We start from the raw sequence: 18589 nt of genomic DNA on the forward strand, positions 1-18589 counted from the left end.
CTCAGTAACAATTACTGTGCCCATCACTGAGCCACTGCCTCCCTCCCTCCCCCAAAAGTGTGTCTGCACCTGCCAACCGTATAGCAATTCAAGAGAGTTTTGTCTCGGTTTAAAGTAAGAGGCGGGGCTGGAAGATGGCTCAGAGCGCTTGCTGCTGCAGCAGAGGATCTGAGTCCTTTTCCAGCACCCACACACTGCCTATCATTCCAAGGGATCCTATGCCCGCTTCTGGCCTCCATGGCCGCCTGCACATACCTGACGCTCTCTCTCGTATACATAAATGAATCTTTCCTGGTGGCACATGCCTTCAATCCCAGCACTTGGGAGGCAGAGACAGGCGGATTTCTGTGAGTTCGAGGGCAGCGTGATCTACACAGTGGGTTCCATGCCAGCCATGGATAGTGAGACCCTGTCCCCCAACAACCCTAAAAACTTAAAAAAAAAAGTGGGGAAGCTGGAAGATAGCGAATCCATCAATGCTACTTGTTACTATTCACAAACACCTGCAGTAAGTGCGGCTCCAGGGATCTCAAGCCACTTTCTTGGGGCTCCTTCAGTCAGTGCCCCCTATTTTTTTTTTAAGCGAGGAGGAAAAGCTTCAAGAAAGCTCAGCTATTAGAGCTGGTGCAGGTGCTTTTGCTGAGGACCGACCTAGTCTGCTTGGCTCACAGCTGTCTGGGCAGACAGCTCCAGGTGATCCCCAACCTCTTCTGGACCCCTCAGCCCTTGTAGTTACACTTGCATATACCCGCACACGTGTGTGTGTGTGTGTGTGTGTGTGTGTGTGTGTGTGTACATACTTAAAAATTAATCTCAGGGGCTGGAGAGATGGCTCAGGGGTTAAAAGAGCACTGACTGTTCTTCCATAAAACCAATTCCCAGCACCCACAAGGCAGCTCACAGTGTCTGTAACTCCAGTTCCAGGGATCCAACACCCTTATACAAACATGTATGCAGGCAAAGCACTAATGAACATAAAATTAAAAGTAAATAAAAGCCCGGCAGTAATGGTGCTTTTCTTTAATCCCAGCATTCAAGAGGCAGAGGCAGATGGATCTCTGCGAGTTCAAAGTCAGCATGGTCTACAGGGTGAGCTCTAGGACAGCCAGAGCTACACAGGGAGACCCTGTCTCAAGAAACAGTAACAACGGAATCTTAAACAATGTTTAAAAGGAGGCAAGAAGTTGAGCATGTTGGCTCCTGCCTGCAATCCCAGCACTCTGGAGGCAGAGGCAGAATTGTTGAGGTCAAGGCCAGCTTAGACCACATATCAAAACCAATGTGGAGCTTAAAAAGATTACAAGTCCATGAAGATTTGGGGTTGATACCCAGAACTCATATGAAAACAAAATGAATTTTTTTAAGTTCAAGCTGGACTGGAGAGATGGCTCAGAGGTTAAGAGCATTGCTGCTCTTCCAAAGGTCCTGAGTTCAAATCCCAGCAACCATATGGTGGCTGACAACCATCTGTAATGAGAGCTGGTGCCCTCTTCTGGTGTGCAAGCAGACATGCAGGCAGAACAGTGTGTATCTATAATAAATCTTTTAAAAAACTAAATAAAAAAAAGTCAAGCTGAAAATTGTCATCCTAGAAGTGGGGAAGCCAGGACAGACAGATTCCTAGGTGCTCACTGGTAATTTGTTAGCTTACCTGGCTAGATCCAAGCCAGTAAGAGACCTGGGTACAGGTACAGCCTCAGAAGCAGCTCCTTGGGTGTCCTGACCAGTCACCGTGCTGGTCTCGGGGATTAACCCACAGCCATGATTTCCAACCACTGAACTGGGGGTTCCGTGTGGAAGAGATCCAGACAGGAACCAGTCAAAGCCTTCACTCTTCCCACAGAATGACCTTATTCTCCCACTCATAAGCAAACACACATTTGCATGATTGGATATTAGAAAATTAAACCTTTAATTACATAAGCTGTTTTCAAAAATCACGTACAGAGTGAAGATTTCCCAGAGATGCTGGGGTTGGCAGATGGCCACCACCACAGATCAACCCCCACCATTTCAGCAAATGCTCTGCTGGCTTGGAGGAAAACAGCTCTGTTCTCCCATGCAGAGCACAGGACCCACGGCCAAGGCAGGGTGGACATCAGCTCTGTTAGCTAGCAGATTCGCCCAGGAGACCCCGGGCCATCTCAAGCCAGCGCTCAGGCACTCAGCTCTGCGGAGCTGGTCCACTGTGAAGGGACACTTCCAGGCTCCAAGGCCACTCAGCCAGCCCCAGCCCGTTCTGTCTAGGACCTTTGTGACACCTGTTCATTTGTCCCCATTCCATTTCTCCCATCAAGGAATCATTTGTGCATGCCACCTCCCACAGTCCCCAGTCTCAGGCCAACAAGGGCTCAGAGTTTGCAGGTGGCCTGTGCCACTTTGGAGCTGGTTTTTCTGTTCAGGGCTTGACAGATGTAGTCCCCGGCTTCGAGGAGCTTCTGAAGGTTCACACCCTTGAAGAAATAAGTTATAGGATGAGGGAAGTCAGGGCATGCCCTCAACCCCTAGGGAAAGAGACTAGACAGCTGTGGCACGGGGAAAGGGAAGGTTACAGCACCCAGGCCGCTGTTGCAACCACTGTCTAGGAGGGTGTGTCCGGCGGGCACCAGGGTTCTGTCTTTAGAGTGGCTTGTGGGACCACCACCAGAAGAGGGACCTTATCAGTCTTCTATCTCCATGTTCAGGGTCTAGCACGGGGCCTGGCCCTTGGGGGATGCAATGTTCATCTATTCGCTTTGTAATGTTCATCTATTGTCTTTTCCTGAGCCACCCAAACCATTGCTCATGGTACAAGGGTTCTAGTACTGAACCGCTTCCTCATCCCTACACAACTGTAAGAGTAATTCCTATCTGCTGCTGAGTACCGGGTGCTAAGCACTGTACATGGTTTCTTCTTGTGCTAGAGACTGAGCCCAGGCCTCACCACTCACCTATACCTGGCCACACACTTTCTTGTGTCCTGTAACAACCCACGAGCGCTACTTTTACTGCCGTTCCTCAGGGTTAGAGAGATGAAATAACCTGAGGTTGCACAGCCTGTGAGAACAGACCTAGGTTTTAAACTGTCAGATCTCAAAGCAGAGACACTGGGTGATTTCTACATGACCACTGAGGTTCCTACAGAGTCTGGTGAAGTCCTGTGCAGCTACTTTCACTGTCCTCAGGGGAGGTGACTCGTTGCAGGTCGTGAAGCTGGCCCTCTTAAGGCTCTTTCCCATCCACTTCCTGGGGGGCCTCCTAGACCTCAACTGTGGGCATCACTCTGAGACCTTGGTCTCCTGCGCTCATGACCATGTTCAACCATGTTCCGCCATGTTGCTTCCTCTGCCAGAGACCTCTCTCCTCATTCACTTTTTTAGTTGGCTCCTTCTCATCCTTGGAATTTTAGTCTACTCCTTCAAGGCCACCAACCAAGTCTCTCTAACCACTGACACCCTTGTCTATGGTTATTCCTATAAACACCCCAGGCAGCTCTGCCAGGGCCTCTAACCACACAAGGTCCCGTTCCAGCCACTTTCCACTCTCCTAGATGGTTGTTTAGTCTCTCCTCTGCTCTTCCAGAAATACAAAGCTCCCACAATCCCTGTCACCCTTCTCTTAAAGGCCACAAGCCCTAAGCATGCCCATCACCCCATCCTCTAGGTCCAGGGCAGCCCCAGTTAGTCCAGGGATGTTACCACCAGGGGGCAGGCAGGCTTACCGTGTGAATCCCTAGGCCAGTCAACATGTAGACCAGGTCCTCGGAAGCTAAGTTCCCAGAGGCCCCTTTTGCGTAAGGACAGCCTCCAAGTCCAGCCACAGAGGAGTCCACAACACTCACTCCCATCTGGAAACATAAGGATGGTGAAATGTGGTTGCTGCCGGAGCCTGGAACCCATGGAGCTGCTCCTCACAAACCTCCTGCCTGGGGTCAGGAATTCTGCCAGAGTCACTCTCCTGGCTGGGACCCTGTCCAGGGGCTGGGGAGGGGGAGAGGGGATGCACTGAGGGACAGAGCCTCCCTCCGGGGATCAGTGAGTCTCCTCTGCTGGAGGATCTTCCCCCATCCCTTCATGGTTGGCTCCTGACTCCATTTCCCCTTTGGGGCTCTCAGAGAGGCCGCTCTGGGCCACTAGTCTGGCTCCTCAGTCCAGTGAGAATGGTAGAGAGAGCAGACTCACCTCTTGGGGGGTGTTTTGTTTTGAACAGAGCCAAAGAAATGGGATGTTGGAGGCTCTCAAAAGGGTTTACAGTGGGGTAGTGAGAGGTTTCGCTCAGAGGGTAACAGCTCTTGCCACCAAATCCAACAGCCTGAACTTGATCCCCAGGCAGAAGGAAAGAACCCCTTAGTCCTCTGACCTCCACAGGCACGCATACCCTGTCAGGTCTTCAGGTGTAACACCTGCTACGGCCCTGATGCCAGCATGAAAACACACACCAGAGGGCGCCATTGCAACAGGTTTCACCAGCTTACTCTCTAGGTCACACTGCTGTTCCCCGAACACGGCAAGCACCCCCTTTAGGCCTCTGCACCTCCACAGAATCCCCTCTCGTCCACAAGTTTCAGTTATCTTCTGTGGGAAGCTGTTCCCTTAACCTATTGTGTCACCATCTGTCATCTGTGGCCTCATATACATTTGCTTCAATACCTTTTTTTTTTTTGGTTTTTTCAGACAGGGTTTCTCTGTGTAGCTTTTTTTGTTTGTTTGTTTTTGGTTTTTTGAGACAGGGTTTCTCTGTATTGCTTTGGAGCCTGTCTTGGAACTCACTCTGTAGACCAGGCCTGCCTCTGCCTCCCGAGTGCTGGGACCAAAGGTGTGTGCCGCCACCACCCAGCACTTCAGTGTTTTTATTAATAAATGAAACTGGGATGCCCTGCCTCATGCCCTCTCAGCAAATGAGGCACATGGCTTTCATTACCTGGAGGGCTACCAAGGTGTTGGCCAGGGCTTGGCCATAGGTATCATGGCAGTGGACAGCCAGTGCGGACACAGGCACCTCTCGCATGACAGCCGTCAGCATGTCTTTCATGAGTCCTGGGGTGCCTACACCAATGGTGTCCCCAAGGGAGATTTCATAGCAGCCCATTGAGTACAACTTCTTGGCGACCTGGAAAGGCAAACGGATACTGGAGGGCCTCAGAGGCACCAGTATGTGACTGACACTGGAGCTCAGAAGCAGGGACTGCCCAGGCAGTTCATCTCCTCCCTGAGGGGCTGTGTTCCTATTGGGTCCTAGGCCCTGACAGCTCCGGTGGGAACGGGGAGCATTACCCAGCCGCTGGGAGGCTGAGACCGGAAGGGAGGCAGCCGCTGCAGCAGCCCAGGCCTCCCCCTGCTTCCTCCACAGTGGTTGACTGGGATCAGGAAAGCCTCTTCCTTTGGCACAGGATCTGCGGACTGTGGGTCTAAGGTACTAGCTGTGCACTTCTGTATACTTTCAGGAGCCACAGGGATCTACGTGACTTTACAGGAGCTCATCTGTAACTGGTGAGTCACTGGCAAGTCCCAGTAGCCAGAGCGGCTCCTGAAGGAGGCTGCCCACGCCTGGCTGTGCGCAGAGCAGAGCGGTGGCAGCAGACAGATGCTTACTGATGACTGTCCTGACAAATGACACAGGGACATCCCACCCCCACCCCTGCCCATGTGCCTATCAGGTGACAGCGGTGGCAGGCCTCGGGGGTCATGTGATGCCGAGTTCGTGTCCCCACTCTGCTGCTCACCGGCTACCTGCTTTGGGGTGTAACTTCTCTGAGCCTCAATCTCTGCTTTTGGGAAGTGGCGATGGGCTACAGGGAGGGCAGGTGACAGCGGGTGGGGTGCACAGACCAGGGAGCAGCGGCCTTGGGCCCTTCCTCTGACTGGATGCCACAAGCTACTGGTGAGGGACAAAAGGGCTCTGTGGGACACAATGAGTGAGACCCAATCTGCCGTCTGCACCCTGGGTGGCAAGTGACTGGCTTCCCCAACTGTTCATGGGGGAACAGCATCAAATCGGCAGAGAGGTTTTCTAGTTGAAGTTCCCAGGTTACTCACACTCAGATCCCGTGCTGGGTCCTCTGTGTAGCCCTGGTTACTAGTCAAGAGGATGTGTGTGGTCTCTCATTCACTACACGGAACCTGGGGACTGCTGGGGATACCGGGCTGGTGATGCGACCCCGGCTGATGAGACTGAGTGCGGGGTTCTCGGGTGGGGTAGAGCCCTGGCAAGCAGGTGACCGGAGGCGGGCTGTGCTCTCAGTACTTGAGTGGATGGAGGGGAGGAACAGTGTCCTACTGGGAAGGGAGCTGAGGGCACCTGGGCACGCAGGTTGGCAAGGACGCTAGCCCTCAGAAGCCCTGGCCCCACTGCACACACCTCAGCTACTTTAGCCGGGGAGACCTTCCCCTCGTAGGGGCATCCAAGGGCACAGGAGACATACCTGTGAAAAAACGGGAGGAACGGTGTCAGTGCCCCCAGCTGGCGGGCCAGCAGGAATGGCCATCTGACACACATCCCTGGTGAACCCACAGTAAACACGCAGCTGGGCCCAGTACTGGGTGAAAGGTTAGCTCTGAGTGGGAGAGAGGCTCTTTGGCCTAGTTTCTGGGCCGGAGCACTAGAGAAGCCGGCAGGAAAGGCGGGGCTGAGAGGCCGGTTCTGGAAGCAGGGGTGTAGGCGGCTGGGAATTCACGATAGGTACTAGGAACCAGAGTGTGCCTGAGCTGTCTGGAGGGACAGCCCGAAGTACTGGGGGAGACGCGCCAGTATTCAGGTCACCAGCGCCAGGATGAACACACAGGTTAGTACGACAACAACAAGAACGGACGTGAGTCAGTAGCAAGGCTCGAGGGCCCGAGGGCTCAACTACTCGTTTATTCTGTTGATGTTTCCTGAGATGAGGACGCTGTGCCAGGCACTGGGCAGAGCAGCGAGAGGACCCATGAATGGGGCCTAGCCTCCAGGAGCTGTTCAAGTCAGGAATATGGCAAATAAAACCATGCTCACAACAGGAGGGGGAGATAATTCCAGAAAGAGATGAGCTGTGAAGGAGGCAGCAACAGGAGGACGTACAGGCGGCCAGTGTAGCAAGGCTGGACTAGGCAGACCTCCCTGGCCATGGCGCCGGAGTCAGAGAGGGGAGGGTCCTCGGAAAGTGTGTTATAGTCAAGGCCAGAAGCTGACATGCCCAAGACAGAGCAAGGAACAGAACATCTAACGCAGGGGGAGAGTCAGGGACAAAGAAGGATGACAAGAGGGGACCCAGGCCTGACCCGTGACCGTCTTGTGGGCTGTAGATGCAGGGCATGCCTCACCAGCCTGGCACTGGGGCATCTTTACAGAGTTAGGCTGAGGATGGTGGCTCAAAGCTGTAGTCCTAGTACCTGGGAGGCTGAGGCAGGAGGATTGCCAGCCTTGGTGACATAATGAGTTCTAGGCCAACATGAACCTAGAGTGAGCTCTGCTGTCAGAAAACCAAACTAAACCAAACCAAACCAAACAACCCTAAACCCTTGCCGGGCGGTGGTGGCGCATGCCTTTAATCCCAGCACTCGGGAGGCAGAGGCAGGCGGATCTCTGTGAGTTCGAGGCCAAGCTGAACCAACAGCCTCCAAAACAATACAGAGAAACCCTGTCTCGTAAAAACCAAACAACAACAACAAAAAGCCTAAACCCTTCATGGTCAAGTGAAATATTCTATATATTATGAGATGGAGACAGGAGTGGCGCACACCTTTAATCCCAACACTCAAGAGGAGGAGGTAGGGGGATCTCTCTCTGTGAGTTCCAAACCAGCCAGGGTCACATAGAAAGACCCTGGCTTAACAGATAGTTAGACAAATAAGTGTATAAGTCAGGATAAAAGAGATGGAGCAATGCCTGCTGAATCAGCATTCCAAAAATCTCGGTGTACTTTCCACCTTAATTTTCCCATTCACTCTGCAAACATTGCTAAGCAGGAAAAAGGGGCATGGTGGCACACACATTTGATCCCAGCACTTGGGAGGCAGAGGCAGGCAGAACTCTGTGAGTTCAAGGCCAGCCTGGTCTACAGAGTGAGTTCCAGGACTGCCAGGGTTATATAGCGAGGCCATGTCCCCAAACAAACAAACAAAAACAAAAAAGAAAAAAAAGAAAAGGAAAGGAAAGAAAAAGTTAAAAGATTTACCAAGACAGCATAGGCCTGGGGGTAATGGCTGGAGACCCAGCCTCCCCGCCTTCCACCTGCTTACCAGGTCTTTAGCGCCTTCTGTGTACCAGGCCCTGCCATGGGAGAGCACAGCACCCCCGGACTGTGGGGAGTGGCCTGCCCCGAGAGCGATGGACTGTGCGTGCTCCAGAGTGGCAGGGATAGCGTACACAGGGTCCTGAAAACCACCGTGAATGCTTCACTCACTGTGCAAATCGCTCAGGAGCAGAGTGGTTGCCTAGCATGCTACAAGGCTCCATCAGTGACAGAGTGACAGGGTTTCTCTGTGTAGAACTCAATCTGTAGACCAGGCTGGCCTCAAACTCAGATCCACCTGCCTCTGCTTCCTGAGTGCTGGGATTAAAAGCGTGTGCCTGAGACACGCACGCACTATAGGTCCCGAGCCACTGTAAGAATCAGATCCTGGAGCTGGGCATGGAGGTGTACAACATCCCAGCACTTGAGGCGAGACAGGAGAATGTCTGTGAGCTCCAGGCTGGCCTGATCTACACTTGGTCAGTTAGCACATTTAGGTCTGAGAGAACCCGGCTAATCGGACTCTGTTCATTGGAGAAAGGTGCAGGTGCAGAGCTTTGGTTACTTCCACCCAGCAGGGGCCTGAGGTGGGGAGACAGAGGGTGGGGAATGTGGCTCGATTCTACACGGGTGCTGAGGAAGAGCCCCACGAGGCCTGACTCACCCTCTCACAGGGATGCTGGCGGCCTGTGCGGCCTGCATGACTCCATCAAAGCGCTGGAAACTCTCTTCTATGGAACAGTTCACATTCTTCCGGGTGAAGAGCTCAGAGGCCGCCCCAAAGATGCTTACTTCCTTGGCACCTGCAGATACCTGCCAAATCCAGGTGAATACCTTTAGCGTTTTGCTCCTGGAGGAACAGGTCAAGTGGCAAAACTGTTATGGTGTGTGACTGTCACAGGCTGAACAGTCATACAAATATCCTTTAGGAAATATGTTAGGGCCAGCGAGATGGCTCAGTAGGTACAGGCATGGGCTGTCAGTCCTGATCTGAGCTCAGTCCCCAGGACCCGCTTGGGAGGAGGAGAGACTCAATCATTCAGGCTGTCTACTGACCTCCATATGAGGGCCACTGCACACACAACACACTGAACAATAACAAACAAGTATGTGGATGTCCCAGTCCCTAGTTCCCCAGAACGTGGCCTTACTTGGAAACAGAGTCATCGCAAGTGTAGTTAGATAAAATGAGATCACAGCAGAGCAGGATGGGCCCTAACCCAGAGTGACTGCTGTCCTAAGGACGGCTGTGTGAAGACCCTGGAAGGTGGCCTGGGGGGAGGCAGGCACTGGAGTGAGGCACTACTAACCAAGCAACACCAAGGCTAACCGGTCATCCCAGGCACCCGAAGATGCATGGGACAGACCCTCGTGAGGCCTCACAAGAAGCCAACACCTTCTGAACCCCGGAATGGGAGACACTAGCGATTTCTGTTATAGTTCGAGGTGTTTTCTCACAGCAGCCCTGGCAAACTTACATCAGCTAGAAAACAAAACAAAAACAAGGCCGGGATGTAGCTCAGGGCTGGAGTATTCCTAGTAGGTGTGGGGCATTTGATTTGAACCCCAGGGCCTGGAGACACTGAAAGAGCTAAAGTCTGACATCCTCCAAGGAAATCAACAACACTGCCACCATCAACCTGGGGGCGGGGATGGAGGGGTGGAGTGGTGGCGGTGTGTGTGTGTGTGTGTGTGTGTGTGTGTGTGTGTGTGTGTATGTGTGTGTGTGTCACTCTTGAAATGAGTCTGTGACAAATCACACAATCAGCATACCCAGACACTGTTTTGGACATTACAAGAGGCAGGTGCTTAGCAGCCACTGCAGAAACTCCATGTGCAGTGTTGTTACCTTTCCCTAAAGAAATGAGAGATAGCGCAGAGATGGTGCAGCACTCAAGAGTGCCTGCTGCTCCTGCACAGGACCTGGGTTTGATTCCCAGCATCCATATGGCCCCTAACAACTATCTATAACTCCAGTTCCACAGGATCTCATGCCCTCTTCTGGTCTCTGTATGTACTGCACGCACAGGGAGCACAGACATTTTGGCAAAATACCAGAACATATGAAATAAAAAAATGAAAAAAGAAGTGGGCGATCCCAGGACATAAATGGTTTTAGGAAGCACATGTCTCTCAGCTCTTGCCGAGCACTGACTGATGTGTATTCTACCTCCATAATTGGCTCAGCTGTAAGTACCATCATCAGTCTTAGTTCATGGGCAGGCCGGAAGCTCAGATGTGAAGCAATTTGTCAAGACAACAGAACAGTGAGTGGCAGGGCTGAACTACTTTCTCCCAACCACCAATCTGATCCTGCTCATCATCTCTGGAGATAAGCTGTTCAGAGGGACATCCAGGACAGGACCAGAACACAAGGCAGAGACTGATTCTGCCAACCTCTTTCAGGAGCCCCAGCAAGTCGGCCTCTTACCGCTTCCTCGAAGCCTTTCATATTTGGAGTCAGGACTGGATAGTTGACACCAGGAAACTTCTGAATGCCCTTCAAGACTTCAGAGTGGTCAGCCATCTGGGAGCCAAAGAAGCCAAGAGCTGAGCAGCAAAGAAAACCTCACCACTGCAACCTTTGTCTCCAAAGCTTCCTTTATCTGTCTGAGCATTCAGGGGTCAGGGGACACCTGGGCATCGTGACCTTGGCAGCTCCTACAATCAGTACTGCCAGTTCTGCGGTACCTGCAGTCACACACAGCAGCAGCCACTCACCAAGAACCTTCTCTGGTGGGCCCTGGGCGCTGCTCCCTCTGCAATGTCCGGCACTCACGGTCATGGGATGGTTTGCCCACCCTGGTGAAGCAGCAGCCCTTGCTTTCCCATTTACAAACACAGATGCTGCAGATGGCCATGGGGGTCCTATACTCTTGGAGCTAGGAAAGACCTCAGAGGTTGCCTCTAATCTGAGAGGGCAGAGGCCTCATGTAGCAAGGGCTCCAATAGACCAGGGCAGAGCCCAGACTGAATGGGAGTCCTGAGCTGCCAGGCCATGTCCTTCCTGTGCTGAGATTCACCTGAGACCCCTCAAGCCCGGGACCTAGAAACCGGTGCTTCAACATCCAGAGGCTTTAAGAGCAAAGGGGGCTTCCCACCCTCCCACCTGGGACAAGCTTCTTCTGGAGGCTGAGCTCACCTGGGGAACCCACTTTGGAGAGACAAAGCTGGTGGCTTCGATAACAGGGAGCCCTGCTTCGGAAAGCATGTCTATCAGCTTGATCTTCACTGGGGTAGGCACAATGTTCTGGAACAGACAGAAACCCAGAAAAGGCAAGTCAAAAACATTGGTACCAAAAAACAGCCTTGGCCGGCAGTCAGAGCCTCAGCCTCAAGCTTTCACTGTGTTAGCTCCTCACTGTGGTGACCTCAGACACTCACGTGAACTCACACCCGGTCTCCAAGTTCTACCAACTGGTCCCCTGGCAACAGAAGGCTGCTCACTTGAGGTGTTCATGTTTGCGTAGAAGCATTGTCCTTGGATGCAGACTCCTCCTTAACTCAGTGAAGACTTATGACCCCATCATAAACTGGGAGCCATGTGCCTTGGCCAGCGTGGGCACTCTGCTCCCTGAGTGCTGTGGGGTGGACCCCCAGACATCACACCCTTCTCTCAGCTTCCCCACACTGGGTCACTCACCAGGGCCCATGATTCCTTTCTAATCTACCCTCAAGATCCCAGGTGTATTATGTCATGGTCTCCCTCAGTCAACTCATCCTATGTTGAAATTTCCTCAACTGCAGTCTCCATTGCCTCATTTAACTGCCCAAAAGCCGTTCATGAGGGGCTGGACAGATGCCTCAGCAGTAAAGGACCCAGAGGACCCATTAACTTCAACTCCAGGGGATCTGATGCCCCCTTCTGGCCTCTGTGGGCACTGCATGCATGTGGCAGGTATATACACAGGTACACACACATATACATAAAAATAAAAAGAAATCTTAAGCTGGGTGGTGGTAGTGGTGCAAATAACTAAATATAAAAATAAAAAACTTAGCTGGGCAGTGGTGGCACACGCCTTTAATCCTAGCACTTGGGAGGCAGAGGCAGGTGGATTTGAGACCAGTTTGGTCTACAAGAGCTAGTTCCAGGACAGGCTCCAAAACTACACACAGGGAAACCTTGTCTTGGAAAACGAAACAAAACAATAAAATAAAAATAAAAAATAAAAAAAAAGCATTTCGTGGCTCCTTGGTGCCAGCCAGTAGGATTATGTTACAAGCCCTAACAATTCCAGGTCTGCCATCATCCTCCCTGGGTTGTGAGCCACCACGTGGGCACCGGGAATTGAATTCGGGTTCTCTGAGCAGGAAGCACTCTTAATCCCTGGTCATGTCTCCAGCCTCCTCACAAGCCACATTTATTTCAAGTGCTCAACAGCCATACATGTTGACACTGTAAGGGGTATATGAGCCACATTCGAAGTTACCCTTGGCCTCGTGAGTCCTGTGCGCACAGGCTGCACAGGTGCAGGACGCTTCCGCTTTTAAGAACGCTTATGACCGGGCGGTGGTGGGGCACGCCTTTAATCCCAGCACTCGGGAGGCAGAGGCAGGCAAAACTCAGTGAGTTTGAAGCTGGGCTGGACCGACAGCCTCCAAAACAATACAGAGAAACCCTGTCTCGTTAAAAAAAAAAAAAAAAAAAAAAAAAGAACGCTTATGTCCTTCTAAGTAAATACTTCCACGCACACCTAGGCCTTTCCTATTTTGTCCTCACAGGAATAAAGTTGAATATATATCCTGTTTTGCAGTCTGGAGTCAGTTAATATACTTATATTGGCCGGGCAGTGGTGGCCCACACCTTGGATCCCCGTACTTGGGAGGCAGAGGCAGGCGGATCTCTGTGAGCCTGGTCTACAGTGCGAGTTCCAGGACAACGAGAGTTGTTACACAGAGAAACCCTGTCTTGAAAGACAAGCAATCCCTGCACAATATTTCAGTTTATCCAACTTCCCTGGAATGCTCAAAACAAATGAGTGAATCATCTTTTCTGAACCGGCTTCCATATTTACCTTTTCATTTTGCAGACCATCGCGGGGGCCAACTTCCACAATCTTCACCCGATTGGGGAAAGCGCCCATGGAGGCGGCGCTAACCTGTGGTTTAAAAGAGGAAACACAAGTTAGCACGGGATTACTCAGAGAACAAGGGTCCTCCTTCCCTACTGCAAGCAGCCAGATTTCTCTCTGTTTAACTCCACCTGGTCTCTTTCAGGAGGAAGACAAAAGCCAACTGTGCTCTGGGTGGCAATGAGCAAGAAAGCCAGCTTCCAGACAGGCTCTCCTCTGGTCCAGATCCACTTCTCGAGGCCATGTGACAGGCCCATCTGCACATTCTCATTCAACAGCCCCCAAGCCTGCACTGTACAGATACTTGACTCCACCTCCACCCTGACTATTTCTGCAAAAGGTATCACGGGCACCCTCATGCTCAGCTGGGATCTGACTCACTCCTTCCTAGGGTCATCCTGCCTTGGAGGCTCTGCAGAGTTTGGCTGGCTGACCTCATTACTCACCCCTACTGCTACTGCTCCAGTCTTCCGCTCTCTGCCCAACAAATTGCTGTGCTCCGGTCCAGCAGGGTTGCCCTCTGCTCAGCTATTCTTTTTTTTTTTTTTTTTTTTTTTTTTGGTCTTTCGAGACAGGGTTTCTCTGTGGCTTTGGAGGCTGTCCTGGAACTCACTCTGTAGACCAGGCTGGCCTCGAACTCACAGAGATCCGCCTGCCTCTGCCTCCCGAGTGCTGGGATTAAAGGCGTGCGCCACCACCGCCCGGCTGCTCAGCTATTCTTATGCCCCTCAATCATTTAGTCGGTCAGAGAGCCTTCCTGTGACTAGCCTTTGAAGACCTACTATTCCAGCACCTTTGGTGCTTTGTATTTCCCAAGACCACCACAACAAGTTCCTCCTATACAAGTTGGGAGATCTTGTCTCTCTCTGCCCCCAATTTCATCCCGGCTGGCACTGTCCTGGCAATGCACTCAATAGCACTACAGGAACAACAAATAATGCACAAAGGGCACAGCTGTCCAGGAGGGCAATCACGGAGCACAGAGAATTGAGTCTCAGACCCCACAGCAGTGAGGACACAAAGAAAGGCTTTGCTATGTTAAGACTTGTCTAAAGCCTAATTCTAGACTGACAGGTGACATGAGGGACAAAGGGTCTGAGATGACATCCTCAGCAGCTAAAGAAATTTTTCTTTCAAAATTTTAAAACTCTGTAGCTTACTGTATACCAACTCTACCCCCACATCTTCCCCTACCCACCTAGAGATTGTTCAGTTATTTATTTATTTACTTTACGTTTGGGTATTCTGTCTGCATGTATGGCTGTACACCACATGTGTGCGGGGTCCTCATAAGCAAGAAGAAGGTGTCAGATCCCTGAAGACTGGAATTACAAATGGTTGTGAGCCACCAGGTAGGTTCTAGAGATCAAGGCTGGGTCCTCTAGAAGAGCAGGAATCACTCTAAGCCACTGAGCCACCACCTCTCCAGTCCCCCCACCCCCAGATGAACACACCGCGATGGGGCTAAGGGAAAAGGTACTGCACAATGTTCCAAGGACTCCAAGCCCATGAAGTCCTTAAGGAAGGACATATTCCCTGCCAGGAATCAGCTGGAACATGTCAACACACCTGAAGTGGCTTTGGTTTTAGCCAGCAAAAGTTTCTGATAGACTAAAGGGAAAAGGCCCTGAATTACAAGAAGTCTCCCTCCAACACAGAATGTCTGTGGGTGCATCACCCTAAAACGACCCCCGTAGAGCTTAAGTATCACAGGCCAGGAATTTGGTTCTATTCAATGCTTTTCCCAAGGCCCTGGGACATTAGATAGAGTAAGCACACGCTGAAGCAAAACCTGCTTCCAATTTTCTTTTGGAACCAGTTGAACTTAGTTCTATTTCTTTCCCTACAACAGCTCTTCATATAGCAATTCAGGCCAGGTGTGGTGACTCACACCCCTAATCCCAGCACTTGGGAGGTGGAGGAAGGGGGGCCAGAAGCTCAAGGTCGTCTTCAGCTACATAGCAAATTGAGGCCAGACTGAGATATGTAAGATCTTACATTTAAAACATCCCCGGGGGCTGAGGAGATGGCTTGGCCATTAAGAATGCATACTGCTCCTACAGAAGACCTCAGTTGGGTTTCCAAACACGTCATAGCTCACAACTGCCTGTAAGTCTAGCTTCCGGCATCCATAGGCATCTGCACACACACAGGCAGGCACACATGCATTTATATAATTCAAAACTACACAAATGGGACTGGAGAGATGGCTCAACGGTTAAGAGCACTTGAAGCTCTTCCTAAGTTCAGGTCCCAGCACCCGAGCCAACTGCCTGTAATTCCAGCTTGCCTCCAAAGGCACCGGAAAACACATGATACACGCTTAACACAGACATGTACACAAAATAAAACCAATAATAAAAAAAACAAACAAGAGACTGGAGAGATGGCTCATTAATTAAGAGAACTGGCTGCTGCTCTTCCAGAGGACCTGGGTTCAATTCCCAGAACTCACAACGGTCTTTACCAACAGTTCCAGGGGATCCAACAGCCTCACACAGACAAAACATCAATGCACATGAAATTAAATAAAAACAAAACCAGAAACCTGGGTTGGCAAGAATTAAGATGTTTGATGCTAAGCCTCACAGTCTGAGTTCCACCCCTGGAGCTGACACAGTAACTCTGAAGGCCAGTCAGCCCTTGGACTTTCACCCCAGTAAACTCACACATAAACAAACAAATGAATAAATGTAATAAAAAACCAAATAAAAGTGAAAAGTGACAGCCTGGACATTTGCCATAAAGGATCATTTCACTACACCGTGTTTTTGTTTTTTTTTTATTAGTTTTTCTGGACAGGGTTTCTCTGTAAGTTCTGACTGTCGTGAAACTCACTCTGTAAACCACGCTGGCCTGGAACTCACAAAGATCCACCTGCCTCAGCCTCCCAAGTGCTGGGATTAAAGGTGTGCACCACCACTGGCCAGTTACATCAGGTTTTAAAAAATTATTATGATCTAGCTGGGCATGATGGTGCTTGCCTGTAATCTAGAGGCAGAGGCAGGCTAATCTCTGTGAGTTCAAAACCAGCCTGGTTTACATAATGAGCTCCAGGACGGCCACAGCTACTTAGAAGGAGACTCTATCTCAAGTAAATAAAACATCTCATTTAATTTTTCTTAACTTCTTAAGTTGGAGTTGGCATTTTCATTTGATCCCTGAGCAATCGGTGTGGATGGGTAGACTAAATACACACGTGGTTTTATGAGGCACCCACGAGCTACCAAGAAAGTAGTTTTTCCGCCAAGTGTTGGTGGCGCATGCTTTTAATCCCTGAACTCAGGAGGCAGAGGCAGGCGGATCTCTGTGAGCTCGAGACCAGCCTGGTCTACAGAGCAAGTTCCAGGACAGCCTCCAGAACAATACAGAGAAACCCTGCCTCGAAAAACCAAAAAAAAAAAAAAAAAAAAAAAAAAAAGTAGTTTTTCCAAGTACTGATATAATGCCTAAACTCTCCAACTTTAATCTTAATAACCCGTTACTGAGCTGAGGGTGTACCTCCGTGGTAGAGCAGTGAAGCAGGGAGCGGATCCCCACAAAGTCCAGCTCCACCGATGTCCGATCACTCACCACACCACCCTGAGACAAGCTATCCATTCTGTGCGCAAGCAAGCTGAGCAGGCACCTCCGTCCCCCAGCCTTGAAAAGTGATAAGCTCATCCGGACACCGGTCTGAGGTCTAGCCAGCACAGTTCTTTGGCCCTTTCCCTCCCTTCACTGCGCGTGGGAGAGGCCCAAAGTACAGTTCTGAGGGAACGCCTGCCTGGTTCACGCGATCCGCGCTCTTCCCCAGCCGTCCAAAAAAGCAACAAGACCTGGGGAAGGCGGCGAGCAGGGATGCTTTTGCTTTTTTCCAGATGGGACGTGTTTTCCACTAACGAAGGGCTGGAGAAATCCGAAGCTCAATTAGGGAAAGGCGCCAGGGTCACCGTAAGAGAGTTAGGATGATGTCCCAGGTCTCCACAGTGATAGCGGGTGGCTTCGCGTCCCTCGGCCTCAGTGTCTCCGTTTTTTGCAAGGGATCTGAGCCAGACAGACTGGGTCCCGAACTCTCAAACCCTCCCGGCTCCGGCCCCTGGAGCTGTCCCGCTGCACCGGTCACAGCAGTCGACTAGACCCACCCCACCCCGACTGTCACCCGCCTGGGGCACTTACAGCCCGGAGGGACGCCAAGCCCACCAGTCTCCGCGGGAGAGCCTTCCTCACTGTCGCCATCTTAACCCACTCTCCGGCGGCCACACCCACTGTGGTTCCACGTGACAGCTCCGCACCCTGGGGGCGTGGTCCAGGCGTGGGGCGGAGCCTTGTGCGTGACGTGTGCTCCCAGAGTTGGCACCACCCCCAGCCTGACTGTTTTCGTTCCAGTCCGGTTATTCTCCACTCAAAAGAACTGTTTTTCGGTTTTGTGTTGATTTTGGCTTTCTGATACTATGTAGCCCAAGCTAGCTTGAAATTTTCATATCACCCAGGTTGTCCTCGAACTCATGGCACTCCTGCCTCAGCCTCCCAGATATAGACAGGAGTGAGTCACTACATCTTGCCTATTCAGTTGTCTTCCAGGTTTCTGTTATAAAAACACAAAGCAAGGGGCAAGGAACATAGAGATGAATAAAACTTCAGCCGGGACTATAGAGAGAGGCTATCTCAAAACAATTGTTTTTTAATTTCTATGATTAGCTTTATTATCAACCTACAGTAAATGGACAAGAAAGCCCAAGAACACCTCCCCAAAAAGCAACGTGAATGACATTTAACAAAAAGAGCCAATGCTAGGATGAGGTGGTGCATGAATTGCCTTCAAAGGAGTAAAAGCAAAACTGAATGCTACATGAAAAAAAAATCCCATAGGAAGAGAAAAAAAAAAAAAACCCTAACAATGGAATCACAGTACTTTTCACATAGCCTGGCACATTGGAGGTTAAAGGCTCAGGCCACAAACAAGCCATCCACAATACAAAATCAGAACCCCCAAAATGTGCAAGGTAGGGGATCCCCAGATGCTAGAGCTGAACCGTGACACATGCTCAGAAATCAGGTGACTTGTCAACCGAGCTTTGGTGCCTTGGAGAGAGATTGGGATTCTTCAAGGCTTCCAGAGTTTCAGGGAGCCTGGGGGTGGTGTTTTGGGTGGACTCTGCCTCCCCTCCTTTCCATGGGCCTTGGGCAACTGCTTGTGCTTCTTCTTGTTGGGTCTTAATGTTTGTTTCTGTCCGTCTGAATCTGCGAGCCAGGATCTGGTATGTTGCCTCCAACTTGGCTTTGTATCTTCTTAGCTCTCGAGTGTTGGGGCATTAATCCCAGTAGGATCTAGTTGAGGCTCCAAGGA

General features: G+C 51.1%; 1 protein-coding gene across 3 annotated transcripts; it reads right to left on the reverse strand.

The window, feature by feature from the left end:
- Nucleotides 1–1888: 1888 nt before the first annotated feature.
- Hmgcl (3-hydroxy-3-methylglutaryl-CoA lyase) lies at nucleotides 1889–17537 on the reverse strand. Of its 3 annotated transcripts, none has more exons than XM_040756355.1 (9): nucleotides 17419–17537; nucleotides 13204–13287; nucleotides 11328–11435; nucleotides 10617–10712; nucleotides 8850–8998; nucleotides 6337–6400; nucleotides 4900–5088; nucleotides 3701–3826; nucleotides 1889–2453 (listed from the first exon to the last, which is right to left on the reverse strand). In XM_040756355.1, the coding sequence occupies exons 1-9, from the start codon at nucleotides 17476–17478 to the stop codon at nucleotides 2352–2354; spliced, it is 978 nt and encodes a 325-aa protein (XP_040612289.1). In that variant the 5' UTR covers nucleotides 17479–17537; the 3' UTR covers nucleotides 1889–2351. The 3 variants fall into 3 exon arrangements, with proteins under 3 accessions (XP_040612289.1, XP_040612290.1, XP_040612288.1); XM_040756356.1 differs by lacking the exon at nucleotides 17419–17537 and adding an exon at nucleotides 17079–17351; XM_040756354.1 differs by lacking the exon at nucleotides 17419–17537 and adding an exon at nucleotides 16762–17009.
- Nucleotides 17538–18589: the final 1052 nt, after the last annotated feature.

Source organism: Mesocricetus auratus, unplaced genomic scaffold, assembly GCF_017639785.1.
Source record: "Mesocricetus auratus isolate SY011 unplaced genomic scaffold, BCM_Maur_2.0 Super-Scaffold_100014, whole genome shotgun sequence".
Classification (NCBI taxonomy): Eukaryota; Metazoa; Chordata; class Mammalia; order Rodentia; family Cricetidae; genus Mesocricetus; species Mesocricetus auratus.